General features: G+C 35.7%; 1 protein-coding gene across 4 annotated transcripts; it reads right to left on the bottom strand.

The window, feature by feature from the left end:
* Positions 1–10,457, bottom strand: LOC127126000 (pre-mRNA-processing factor 39-1). 4 transcript variants are annotated; one of them, XM_051054856.1, is made up of 14 exons: positions 10,226–10,457; positions 9,542–10,031; positions 8,486–8,595; positions 7,565–7,794; positions 6,789–6,956; positions 6,271–6,634; positions 5,639–5,782; positions 3,962–4,114; positions 3,762–3,878; positions 3,321–3,401; positions 3,044–3,199; positions 2,099–2,389; positions 1,400–1,513; positions 1–292 (listed from the first exon to the last, which is right to left on the bottom strand). In XM_051054856.1, exons 2-14 carry the CDS (start codon positions 9,990–9,992, stop codon positions 203–205), a joined length of 2,469 nt encoding a protein of 822 aa, XP_050910813.1. In that variant the 5' UTR covers positions 9,993–10,031; positions 10,226–10,457; the 3' UTR covers positions 1–202. The 4 variants fall into 4 exon arrangements, with proteins under 4 accessions (XP_050910813.1, XP_050910815.1, XP_050910817.1 ...); XM_051054858.1 differs by having other exon boundaries at positions 8,486–8,592; XM_051054860.1 differs by lacking the exons at positions 8,486–8,595; positions 9,542–10,031; positions 10,226–10,457 and adding an exon at positions 7,112–7,187 and having other exon boundaries at positions 7,565–7,689.
* Positions 10,458–12,148: the final 1,691 nt, after the last annotated feature.

Here is a 12,148-nt window from a genome sequence, read left to right as displayed (position 1 = left end):
TAACCTCAATATCAGGAAAATGTCATAAGCAACAACAACTAACTACAATTGAGTCAAAAAGATTATCTATCCTTAGGACACTCAATAATATCACTTCAAGTTTACACGGATCTATGCTCCAAATTACCTAGAAACAATTACCTACAATATTCAAGGCAAAAATTACATGAAGCAAAAACAGTAGCCATCTCACTCGGTCAACTCAGTAATAACTCCCGTAATAGGCCTGAGGAACTGCTGCGGGTTGCTGTGCCGGGGCTGCAGGTTGTGCATAATTTTGTTGAGGAAGTGCCTGTTGAAATTCAGACAAACGAGTAAACACTAACCCAATTCCCAATACTCACTGGTTTAGCAGAATGTACAGAAATACAAGGGTCGGACAAGGTTAGAGAAGTCAGATATCAATTGAGAAATGATACCAAATGCAAGTATTATTAATCATGCCAACCTAAATAAACTATCAAGATTAAATACCTCAATTAAAATTGAAAGTGGTCTTTGCCCATATCTTTCTCACAAAGACATTCAGTCTGTACCGGTTTCACATCTCTTGATTTTTTTTTCTCGTTCCTATGTTTCTCTCACAAGCCGTGTTCTTTTCTTTATAGGTTTCATTAATTAGCTTTAAGATTCTAGTTTTTGGCTCACGATTCATATATGGGATGCTAGCCTGTCCAATCTATTTTTTTATTGGAATGTTGGCAGTTAAGAATCAACACGAGATAAGAAAAATCTCGAGATTAATGATTTGGATAGAAGCATGGTCTTTGATAAAACATTTTAGCGAAGGTTGATTCATCCAGCTGACCCCACTTAATGGGATAAGGCTTAGTTGTTGTAGTAATTTTAAATAATTATTCATATTAATATTGTAATATCACTTTAATCTGGTAGAAAAACCTACATGTTTCCATTTTCACCTTTGAAGGACACATGTCGTGGCTCAATTGAGACTTCCTCAAAGGTGAAGGTGGTACTAGATTGTTCAAATATGAAGGTGTTGGTGGTTCATATTTGCAGGTAGTCCAATTTCAATTTGAATAAAATGCAACAGATGGTGGTTTTAAAATGTAGTCTAGGTAATCGTGAGCAAGAATGAATGAAGACAGAAATTTGATCATATCCAATTTTAACTGAGGGATTTAATCTTGATACTACTTTGAGGGTTTTAATCTTGATAATTTACTTTGATCTTAACTATTACATCCTCTCACCCCTCGCATAAATCAATTTTCTCACTTAGTATGCCCCCTATCCTACTATCACACGCTTTCCTTTTTTTTGCTTCCCATTGTTCAACGGAGCAGAATTGTAATTACTATAACATGAAAGAACTGTGGAGCAGAAATATATCAGGGAACAAATAATCACTACAACTAGAGCTGTAACAGCTTTTCACCTGTGCAGGATATGCAGGAGGATAGGCCCCGTAAGCAGTGCTTTGTGGAACTGGTGCAGGCAATTGTGGGTTAGCATAGTTGCCTCCATATCCGGTATAAGCTCCATAGGAAGCCTGTATCATATTAGAATGGATCACTTAAAAATAGATACATCATCACTCAAAACACAAATACAATGCCAAACATACAATTTACACCAAATGTCAACTCCATAATAAAGACATGAAACAGTCAAAGCGTAGCATGAATGATGAGCACTCGTGACAAGGTTTCCTGTTAGACAAGATGCATGAAGATGTCTCATATGGGCTCAAAGCAAATATAAATTAAAGGGGTTGCAATCTGATATATGAAACATGAATTCTTCATGGATTAGGATTGTGACACATCTTATGTTTCATGGATTAGGATTGTGACACATCTTAAGTTTCATGGATTAGGATTGCAACTAAGCTAATATAGTGATCAGTAACGTTAATGCTTCATGGATTAGGATTGCGACACATCTTATGTGTACACCACCATTTTCAAGAACAAAAATGTCCACACCCCTATTTCCAAGAACAAAAACAGTTAATATTGCACATGGTAAGAAAGACTAATTAGCTTATAAAACCATGTGTCCCAAGTCATGGACAAAACCCATTCAAACAACATACTACCAAAATAGGTGGGGGGATAAAAGGAAAGTAATTTACCGGCTGGGTGTAGCCAGCAGGCCATTGCTGTCCTTGTGTTGTCGCTGGCCAAGTTTGAGGCTGTACTCCATAGTTAGTCCATTGGTTAGGTGCATTTGGATATGCACCTGTTACAGAATGGGCCGGTGATTGAGCAGAATAAGCTCTTGACACTTTTGTTTTATCTGAAGCTAAGAAATCATCTGCATGACGCTTTTTCAACTCTGACATGCTCCTGTGTGGCAAGAACAATTTGGCATGTCTATCCTCACCCCTTTTGATAGATTGAACATCTCCAAAAAGATTTAAAAACTGAAAAATCAACAGAAAATAGATATGGAATTAAAAATACTTGTAACATTTACTTATTAGTAACAATTAAGAAACACAGCTGTGAAACTAACAAAAAATAAAAATGATATATCATACACTTCACTGTAGCATTAGATGTGTACCTTAAATTGAATAAAAAACCATACAAAAAACAAACCCGCATATACTAACTACCACTAGGATTTGATTTGATGATACTACTGTAAAAGAACCAGCCTAGAAGTCCTCCGAGACAAAAGTCAATAGGTGAAGTGAAAATAGGTCCTCGCTGCTAAATTGTCCCTGTCTACTACATTTTTCATGTGAACAGGTTTGTGTCGAGTGCGAAAAGACACCACAGTGCACCCAGTGACATAGTCCGTAAGATATGGAACAAAAGTTGTCACCTGCTTGAGTATCCATGTTTGGCTATATGGAGTTTACCAAACAGAAACCACACGACTACCTACATGTAATACACCTGTCCCAAACCCATTGATTAACTCCAGGTAAAAACGGTTGGTTAAACAAAGTTTATTATAGTCGCTTACTGAGATGTGATATGATGTGAAGTGGGTGCTTTAGAATAAGTGTCCCCAACATTACTCAAGGAAACTAGTAAAAATATAATATTGAATCCCCATGCAAAATCACCTCCAGAAAAATAGTAGAAAGTTCTTCCCGCTCTGTTGCACTAGCTACCCCAGGGTTCTCTGGGTTGGGCATTATGAATTTTACAACCAATGACTCTAGAAAGTCAATGTCAACTCGCTTTGGCTGGGGTTGAATAGCCTCAAAATGCAATAAAGCCTGTGTACAACATGAAGTTATATAAGGGCTCATTAGATATGAACAACAATTGGAAAGATGAAAAGATGAATTTTCAACTGCATAATGTAACAGCTCATTGAAAGTGAAAGTTCTGACAGACCTCAAGTAGTGCCTTTGACAGTGAAGCATTCTCAAGCCCCCCAACTAAAATCTCTTTCGCCTTTTCAGCATTTCCAGAAGCCTAATGACAGAATGAGAGAGAATATTTCAAAACCAAGACAACACAATTAATTCACGATCGAGCAAAGCAGCCGAAGCAAAAAACTAAAAAACTGTAAAAAATAAATAAATGTAACAATGGTCATTTTAAAATTGAGGTTGTGATTTTGTACAGAATCATTTGGATGATTTACTAATCGGCATAAATGAGAAGCTCGCTAAGATCATTATCATTTAGCAGGATCCAGAGAGGTCGGCAAAAACAGTAGCCAATGTTAATTAAGAGTAGCTGTAACTATTCCATGTTCAAAAGCCAAATATAGAAGTGTCGGAAACAAGCATGCATAACAAGCGAAGAATACAAATATGCTACCAGACCTACCATATAAACAAATCGAGAATACTGAGCAAACAACATTGGCAGTGTTTGTGAATGTTCTTTTCCTTTCTCAATGGCAATGGCCTGTTCATACAAAGAGAAGGCATCCTCTAACTTCCCCTGCAGTATCATGGATTTGAAAATCTGTAAATTTAATTAAAAATCAAGTCACAATCGATGAACACTCTTGTAAGTCAGCATACCAATCGATGTTCCATATTGGCATGCCTGATTATTGCTTCAAGAAGGCCTGGAGAAATTTCAGTGTGCACAAGTTGATATGCCGCTCTAGCACCCACTATATCTCCTGCCTGCTCCTTGAACCGAGCACAAAAAATATGTATCTCAGGTTGTCTCTGCATTATGACAAGCAAAAACTGATAAAGCAGCAGAAAATCGAGGGGAAAATCCTCTCACAGGAAATGTATGTGTGTGTAGCTCTCCACGTAATAAAATAAGAAATACAAATTCAAATTTCCACCAATAAAAACACAATAACCCAATGTAGAGCATCTATCACTTGCATCTCCTACCCAATCAGCATCTGAATATCCAATGATATCAGTGTTGCCTCTATCACAAAAAAACAAACCCTTTTCCAAGCGATCCTTTGATATACTTAAGGAATAACTGCATCCCAATGGTTGTCACAAGGAGAGTTCAGGAACTGACTTACTACACTGACTAGAAAAGATATATCAAGTCTAGTCAAGGTAAGATAATTCAACTTTTCTACAAGTCTTCAATTTCTTCCTGGATCAGTATATTGCTCCCCCTGATTAGGGAGAAGCTTTACATTAGGATCCATAGGAGTGTCAATCGGTTTGCAAACTGTAAGACCTGTTTCTTACAGAAAATCAATAGCATACATCTTTTGAGAGATAACAATGTCTGACTTTGATTGAGCTACCTCAACTCCCAAAAGGTAACGATAAGGGCCCAAATCCTTAGTTTGAAAGTTCTTGATAAGTATTGTTTTAAAGCCTTTACCATAAGAACTTGTATGTGATAACCACTCAACTTTGCATCTCTCCTCCAATCCAGCTTTTCATGAGGACAAAGCATGTAGAAGTCAATTGTCACTTTCTTAGAGAGATAACAATGCCTGACTTTGATTAAGCTGCCTCAATTCCCAATAAGTAACAATGAGGACCCAAATCCGTAGTTTGAAGGTTCTTAATAAGTATTGTTTTTAAGCCTTTACCACAGGAACTTGTATGTGATACCCACTCAGCTTTGCACCTCTCCTCCAATCCAGTTTTTCATGAGGACAAAGCATATAGAAGTCGACTATCACTTTCTTAGAGAGAAGGATCAACTTGCTGACCTCTTTACAAAATCTCTTCGGAGACCTCGGATTACTTAGATATGTGACAAGATGGATGCTTATGATGTATATGCACCACCTTGGAAGGGGAATGTTGAGATATTGTTTTATTATTATCCAGGATCTATTGCTTTTATTAGTAGTATCAATTAGGATATATTATTGTATCAAATCTTTCCTCTTAATATAGCTTCTCCTTAATTAATGGGGTTGATTAGGAGGCTTATATATATATATATATATATATATATATATATTATTTCTCTCCACATAATAAAACAAGAAATACACATTCAACAGTCAGAAAGGAAGAAAAAATTGTGGATAGATTAATGTTCAGGGGAAGCTATTTGCTCTGCAGATTCACCAGTACCCCTCTTATAATGTTATTACACACAAGTTCAAGTTTCAAGAACTATTATCATATGGCTAGTATTATAGTCCATTATATATATTGCTCATTTGCTAAGCGTAAAACTGAACAAATGAATATAACACTAAAGCGCAGCAAATGATTGCCAAACCTACAGCTTTAACATTTAGAAGATATTACCTTGACAAAGACTTGGCTCGCCCGAGCAAGAACATTATTTGCAAGATCCATACTTTCACTAGCTTCCATGCACAAAACATAACGTATCCAGTACTCGGGATAATTGGCACAAGCAATGACACATCTCTCGTACAACTTGACAATCTAACTCACAAACAACAAAACAAGAAATTTTGGTCAAAAGTATGTTTGGAAATAAAAAGAAAAAGCAAAAATGAAGAAAGAGAAGCATAAAAGGAAAATTCAAAGCATTAAGAAATACTCCATAGCGGGACAGAGAGGCCCCTCAAATATGAAAAGAGGGACCCTCCTTGCCTGACACAGATGATTATGAAGATTAGAAGATACCTGCATTCATAACATTCACACTTTAAAAAATAAACTTTTGCAAATACATGACAAACCTAGAATTGTCCACTGACAAAATAGGGTTTGAAGTACTTAGCCTCAAGAAACCAATTTGAAGGCCCATGCTTTATAGTCTCAGTTCAATTTCCCGGTTAAAATGTTTCTTCATCCAACAGATTAGCCAATAAAACATATGATGCAGCAGATATTACTAACTGTGAGTCAATCTATAACTGGAAAAACTATTAAAAAAGTGTGCACTTATAAGAAAACAGTTTAGTTACCTTGCTTAAGTCACCTTCTCTTTCTATAAAGTCCAGATAGCTATGCCAATTCTCAAGTTCCCCAACATTAAGAGGACGTACATGAAAGTAGGGTCTCCTGATTGCTGTTTCAAAACCGATGATCTTAGAATCAAACTCTTTTGCTTTCTTATACATCTCTTCTCTAATGGCAATATACTTCTCCAACTCTTCTGCTTCTGTTAATCCAGCACTAACATGTTTAGGAGAATTCTCTGCAGCATTGGGATGAACCTCTCCTTCAACACCTAGGGCAGCACCCTCTGGAACAACATCTGCCACTGCAGCAGCTTCCTCAGTTGTCCGTAATTCTGACAAAGGTCGATTACTAGCCAACTCCTTGAAGCTGCAAAACCATTTACAGCATTGAGGTAATTTAATTTGGGGGGAAAATAGAGAGGAGACAGCGGAGAACATGCACAGAAATAAAACCAAAAACAGTAACTGTTTCCTTTTTGGAAACTACTGAAGTGAAATGTCAATCATAAAATAGTAATTACCTGCCAAAATACCGATCCAACTGCTGATTTGGATTCTCTAATATTCTGGTGTAAATCACCGCAAGACGCGCCCAATCTTGCTGCATGTACTCATATTCAATGTATTTATCCCAAAGAGAAAATGAAAGATAATCTGTTCCAACATAAGCTAATCCTCGTTCAAAAAGCCTGAAATATGCAAGCATGCAGTTTTGATTAATATGTAACTTGAAGCATCCATTTACAGATGCAAGTCCATGTATGGGAGACAGCAGCACTAGTGTTCTAGGGTAACAAACAAATCACTCGTAACATCATATAAGACATCCAAACGCTGCATTTACCTTCCTGCAAAAAATCATACTATGTCCGAGAAATGGAGCAGTCATAGAGGCCATCTAGCCCTTAACCAGACGAGATCTTCCCAGCAGCAATTTGCAAATTGATGCACCTCAGAATGTCAAAGATAAAAACAGCTACCAATTCAACAGTAAAGGGGGGAAAAGAACCCTTCTACACAACTATGAACTTTGAAATAACGGAAAAGTTTATTGGGGAAATGGACCTAAAATTTCAACTACTACACATAGTGGACTCAAAACCAAGGATTTAAACATCAGAATGTAAAACATTCTGACATGCAATCCCATCAAAGCTTTTCCGCCATAAAAGGGAGTTAGCACTGTTGCACGGTCTCTGAAATCAGGTTAGAGATCAAGCAAGAAACAGCTGAGCCTAGTAATGGAAAATCAGATCATACAAAATAATAAGCTAACAGGTAACTAAGCATCCATTACCTACGAACTGTATCTGAATCCCCATAGGTGCTTATGGCAAATATGCAATAATGCAACCACATGTCCACCGAATATGTAACCCCTTGAACAGCACGCTCATAAACTTCAACAACTTTATCAGCAGAGCTAAGGCGCGCCTCATGGTCAGCATATTTCTTCCAATACCCATAACACAAAGGGAATTCTGCTAGGAATGCATCATAGACTCTACGGATCTTCAAAATGTTGCTCTTCAATGGAGAAATCATAAAATGAGAATCACAAGTCTTAAAATAAATCAATGAAAAAATATACTACATTAATTTGCTAATCTTACTTAAATGCTACAAAACCAGGAATTATGGTACTTCGATTGTCGATTGTAAACATCAAGCACCAGAGAACCCACCCACATAACTTGCGTACATTACACTCATTTTTAATCAAAACAAAATGAAACAGATGAAGATGTAACAATATGAACTGTCCATGTCTTTTCACACATAACAAGCCAAATCAAAATAGAATGCATGTAATATATACCTAACAACTATGAAAACATTGTGAATCAGTCATTTATTTTAATTCCTACTTATTATATTGCTTCATCATAATGGTCAACAAGTAATGGCCTTAGGAGTACAAAAATAATCTGAGAATTCTCAAAAGGGTAACATCACATGCATTTGGCTGAAGCTAACTTGAATCACAAAAAAATCACAACATAATAATCCAAGACACTAGATTAATTGCAGTATCAGTCCATCCATCCAAATCTACCCCAGCAAAAAATAATAGAAAATAGAGCATACAACTTTGAAGATGACAATGCCATTAGAGACATGTCCAAGTATCCAAATAGGTCAAAGCTGAAACAGGTGAATATTAACAAATCCTCAACATGTTATTCACGTCTTAAAAATTAGGTAGAACATAGCATACCTCTGCCACCTTCTCTGTTTCTTCAATCAGAGAAGTCCAAGCAGTAAAATCTGAAGAATTAGCTGTTACAATGTTCCACAATCGATCTTCTTCAGCAGACAAGGCAGCTGCTAAACATGAAATAAATGAATAGGGAGAAATCATAATTTGGTTGAACAGCCGCATGGTTGTGAATAATTAATAACTAAGTGTTAAAACAAGATGTATGGAGATAAGACGTCTATTTAGGCATTGAATAAACATGATAGAAGACAGCCTAAAGTTGATGGAGTATTGGCTTAGAATATGTGATCACCAGATTACAAAGCAGTTATAATAACCTTTATGCAGTGGTAAACCACCAAAACTCAATCAAATTTAAATGTATGAACTTATTTATACATTAGTTAAAGCTATCTATTGTATCAATGGTTGAGAACCAAGTCGAAATACAACTTCTGGCCTGGAAATTATTCAAAGTCCCGTGAAATATAAGTGAATTGAAGTAGCATTATATATCTTTTCTCAAAGTCCAAATCTGGTTGCTAAAAACGACCATTCAAGCCTTAAACGCCACCTCCAATGCAAGAAAAATAAAACTTTTTACACCATGAGCGTTTGAAGTTTTCCGTATCCTCGTGTGTGTGTGTGTGTATATATATAGAGATATATATTAGTGAAAATTCATTAGTTCTCGACATTGATATGCAGCTTGCACTAAAAAAAGATAATGTGGGACACTAATTATCAAAATAGTAATAGATACAAAGCCTACATGAAACATTTCCTAATTACTCACTCGGTTCCTTTTTAAGTTTCAATTTCTTTAAAAAAAATTATTCCTTTTTAATTGCATTCTTGTCAAAATTATCCTTAAGTAGTAATTATTACTGTAATAAATAATTAAGGGTATTATAGTTAAAAGAAGAATTATTGTTTGAAAAGTAACAATAATGATCAGCTTCTCCGTAGATGTAAAAAGTAAAAAAAAATGACACTCAAAAAAGAAGGGAGAGAGTAATAAAGTCAGGAATCAGGATAGCTTCGCTTTAGTCAAAGGCAATGGAGTATACATACCATAAGCATCTGTAAGTTGTTTCTCATCAGCTGAACCTTCAACATTCTCTGGTGCATTTCCATTTTCAAGTCCAGTTGTATCAACCCCGCCATTTAAAGACGAATGTTCACCAGAAATCATAGCAGAATCTGTAGCTTCCATTCCAACCACACCTGAGGCATCATTAGCGTCAGGCACTCCAATAGCTTGCTTAGACTCATTGACAGCACTAAATTGAGCTTGTTGAAGTACAGAATTCGGACCCCCAGCAGCATACACACTCCCATCACCCGAATAAGGAAGTTCATAGCTTGAATTAGCCTGAGCAGCAGCTTCTCCTGCAAGCTCGGCAACAGCAGTAGCACCAACTTCGGGAACAGGATTGGATGCTGTGTTAGTGTTATTGTAACCGTCCAAGGGATAAGACTCGGCCGCCGATGTTTCTGCAACCATTGGTTCACTGTCTCCCATACTTGAATAAAGAGCCTTTTAACTTCAAAGAAAAAGATTCTGAATCCACAAACAAGCAAACAAGAAAACAAAAAGATTAACGATTTTTCTATTGCAAATTACAGTGCACTGTAAAATAATTGAAAATGCAATATCAACAAAACCAGTGAAATTAAAACGCAATAGAATCAACTAAAATCCCTAGGGTTTCAGACGATAAACCCTAATAAAAAATGGAGGAGAAATCGAAATACCTGGTGGAGAAAACGGTTACGTTGCAGAGAGAAGAGGAAGGTTTTTAGGGTTATTCTTTTTGTTTAGCGAAGACGGAAATGAAAGACTGTTTGGCGATGACGATTTCTGGTGATATATCGAGAATTGGAATTTGCGAAGTAGGGCACCGAGCGTGAGGTTCTGCTGTTAATATATCAATGCTGTGTGTTGGCGTCCTCATGGTACGTCAAGCTACTGCCTAGATCTGACACCGTTGGTGATGGATAATGATGCGATCTGAACAGTTGATTACGGTTCAGATTATTTGTATGTTTTTTCTTTTTCCACTTATTGAGACTTTTTCGAAATTCTCACAATTGAGACATTTCCACCTTAAATTCTAAAATCTAAGATCTTTGGTTTTAATAATCATAACAAACACAATGAATCGAGCATAGCAATTAAACCAAATGGAAATTAATAGTTTTATCTTAAACACTAATAAAAAAATTTATTGTTGTGACTAATTAAACAATTAATTGAAAGTGTTATAATCAACGACATCAAACATAAGTTTGTAGAGTTTGATTGTTATGTTTTCCTTGTATATTACTTTTGTGAAATAAGGTTAATTTTATCATCTCAATTCTAGTTCGAATTGAGGGCAGGCGTACTTATAGCGAGGCCGATTGGAGAATTGTCTAAACAAATTTTTGTGCATTCTCTATCTCTCTTACATTTCATTTGGAAATTGTTGAATTTATCAATTGTGTGATCAATACGTTTGGTTAAACCTTTTGATAATCATTTGAAAAAGATTTTGTTGAGTTAATCACAGCCAATTAGATTGTGGTTGAATTTGAATATCAACAAAATTATACAAAATTCTAAACGAATTTGATTGCACACAAGGTGTTCGATAATTTGTCTCAATAGCATTTTTGTGTATTTTATCATTGGAAATAGACTTTACTTTTAGTATAACATTCAATTGATTGTGGTTGAAAGTATTTTGATCAAATTTATTCTCATTATCATACTTTGATTGTATTTACGCATATTCGAATTTTTTGATATTGGTTTGGTTAGACGATTCGATACGGGTCACTTCCGCTAGCTATTAAATTTTTCAAAAAAAAATTGTTAAAGTTTCTACTTGTGATCTATTCACACATACACACCTCTAGATCAAAGCATATCGTCTAACATACCCCCCCCCCCCCCCACACACACACACACACATTGAAGGTTGGAGGTTTAACAGTAGAATTGTTCTTCTCATAAACATTATAATCATAGTTCACAACATTGATACCACCAGTACCACTAGAGTTATCAGACATAACATACATGTTTTGCTCATGATTTTTTATGTACCACTATTTAGTGTTTAGAGCACATACCTTGCTTTGATGCCAACTGAAAGTGAGAAAAACATAAGAGGGGGATGAGATGAATTGTGTTAGTTTTTTCTTTATTTTCTAAAAATCTCTTATTAGATTCTGAGCTCAAAGTCTAGAATCTGATATTGAGTCAAGTGTTTGCAGTGGATAAAATAAGTTCGGAGGTAGAGAGAGACAAAACAAGTTTATACTAGTTCCTCCGATAAAACGAGAGTAGTCAAATCCCCTTACACTTCAAAGGGATTTCATTATAATCACTACTGATTCTAATTTCTCAAGCACACAAGCAAGAGACTTCAATGATCAAACATAGAAGTAAGAGATTTATAATGCTCAAGTACACAAGTAAGAGACTTCGGATATTCAAACATACAATCAAGAGACTTCAGACGCTCAAGCATGCAAGCAAGAGACTTCTAACAATATAAATTACATAGAAAAGATTGTTTGATTCTTACACTTTATATATAATCAGAGGTGTAAACAGAATACAACTTAATAAGACTTTTAAGACTTATGAATTTATAAGATATACAAATGATAAGAAATTTTAAGTTAAGC

This window comes from Lathyrus oleraceus, chromosome 3 (assembly GCF_024323335.1).
Source record: "Lathyrus oleraceus cultivar Zhongwan6 chromosome 3, CAAS_Psat_ZW6_1.0, whole genome shotgun sequence".
NCBI classification, from domain to species: domain Eukaryota; kingdom Viridiplantae; phylum Streptophyta; class Magnoliopsida; order Fabales; family Fabaceae; genus Lathyrus; species Lathyrus oleraceus.
This window is presented reverse-complemented; position numbering and strand designations above follow the sequence as displayed.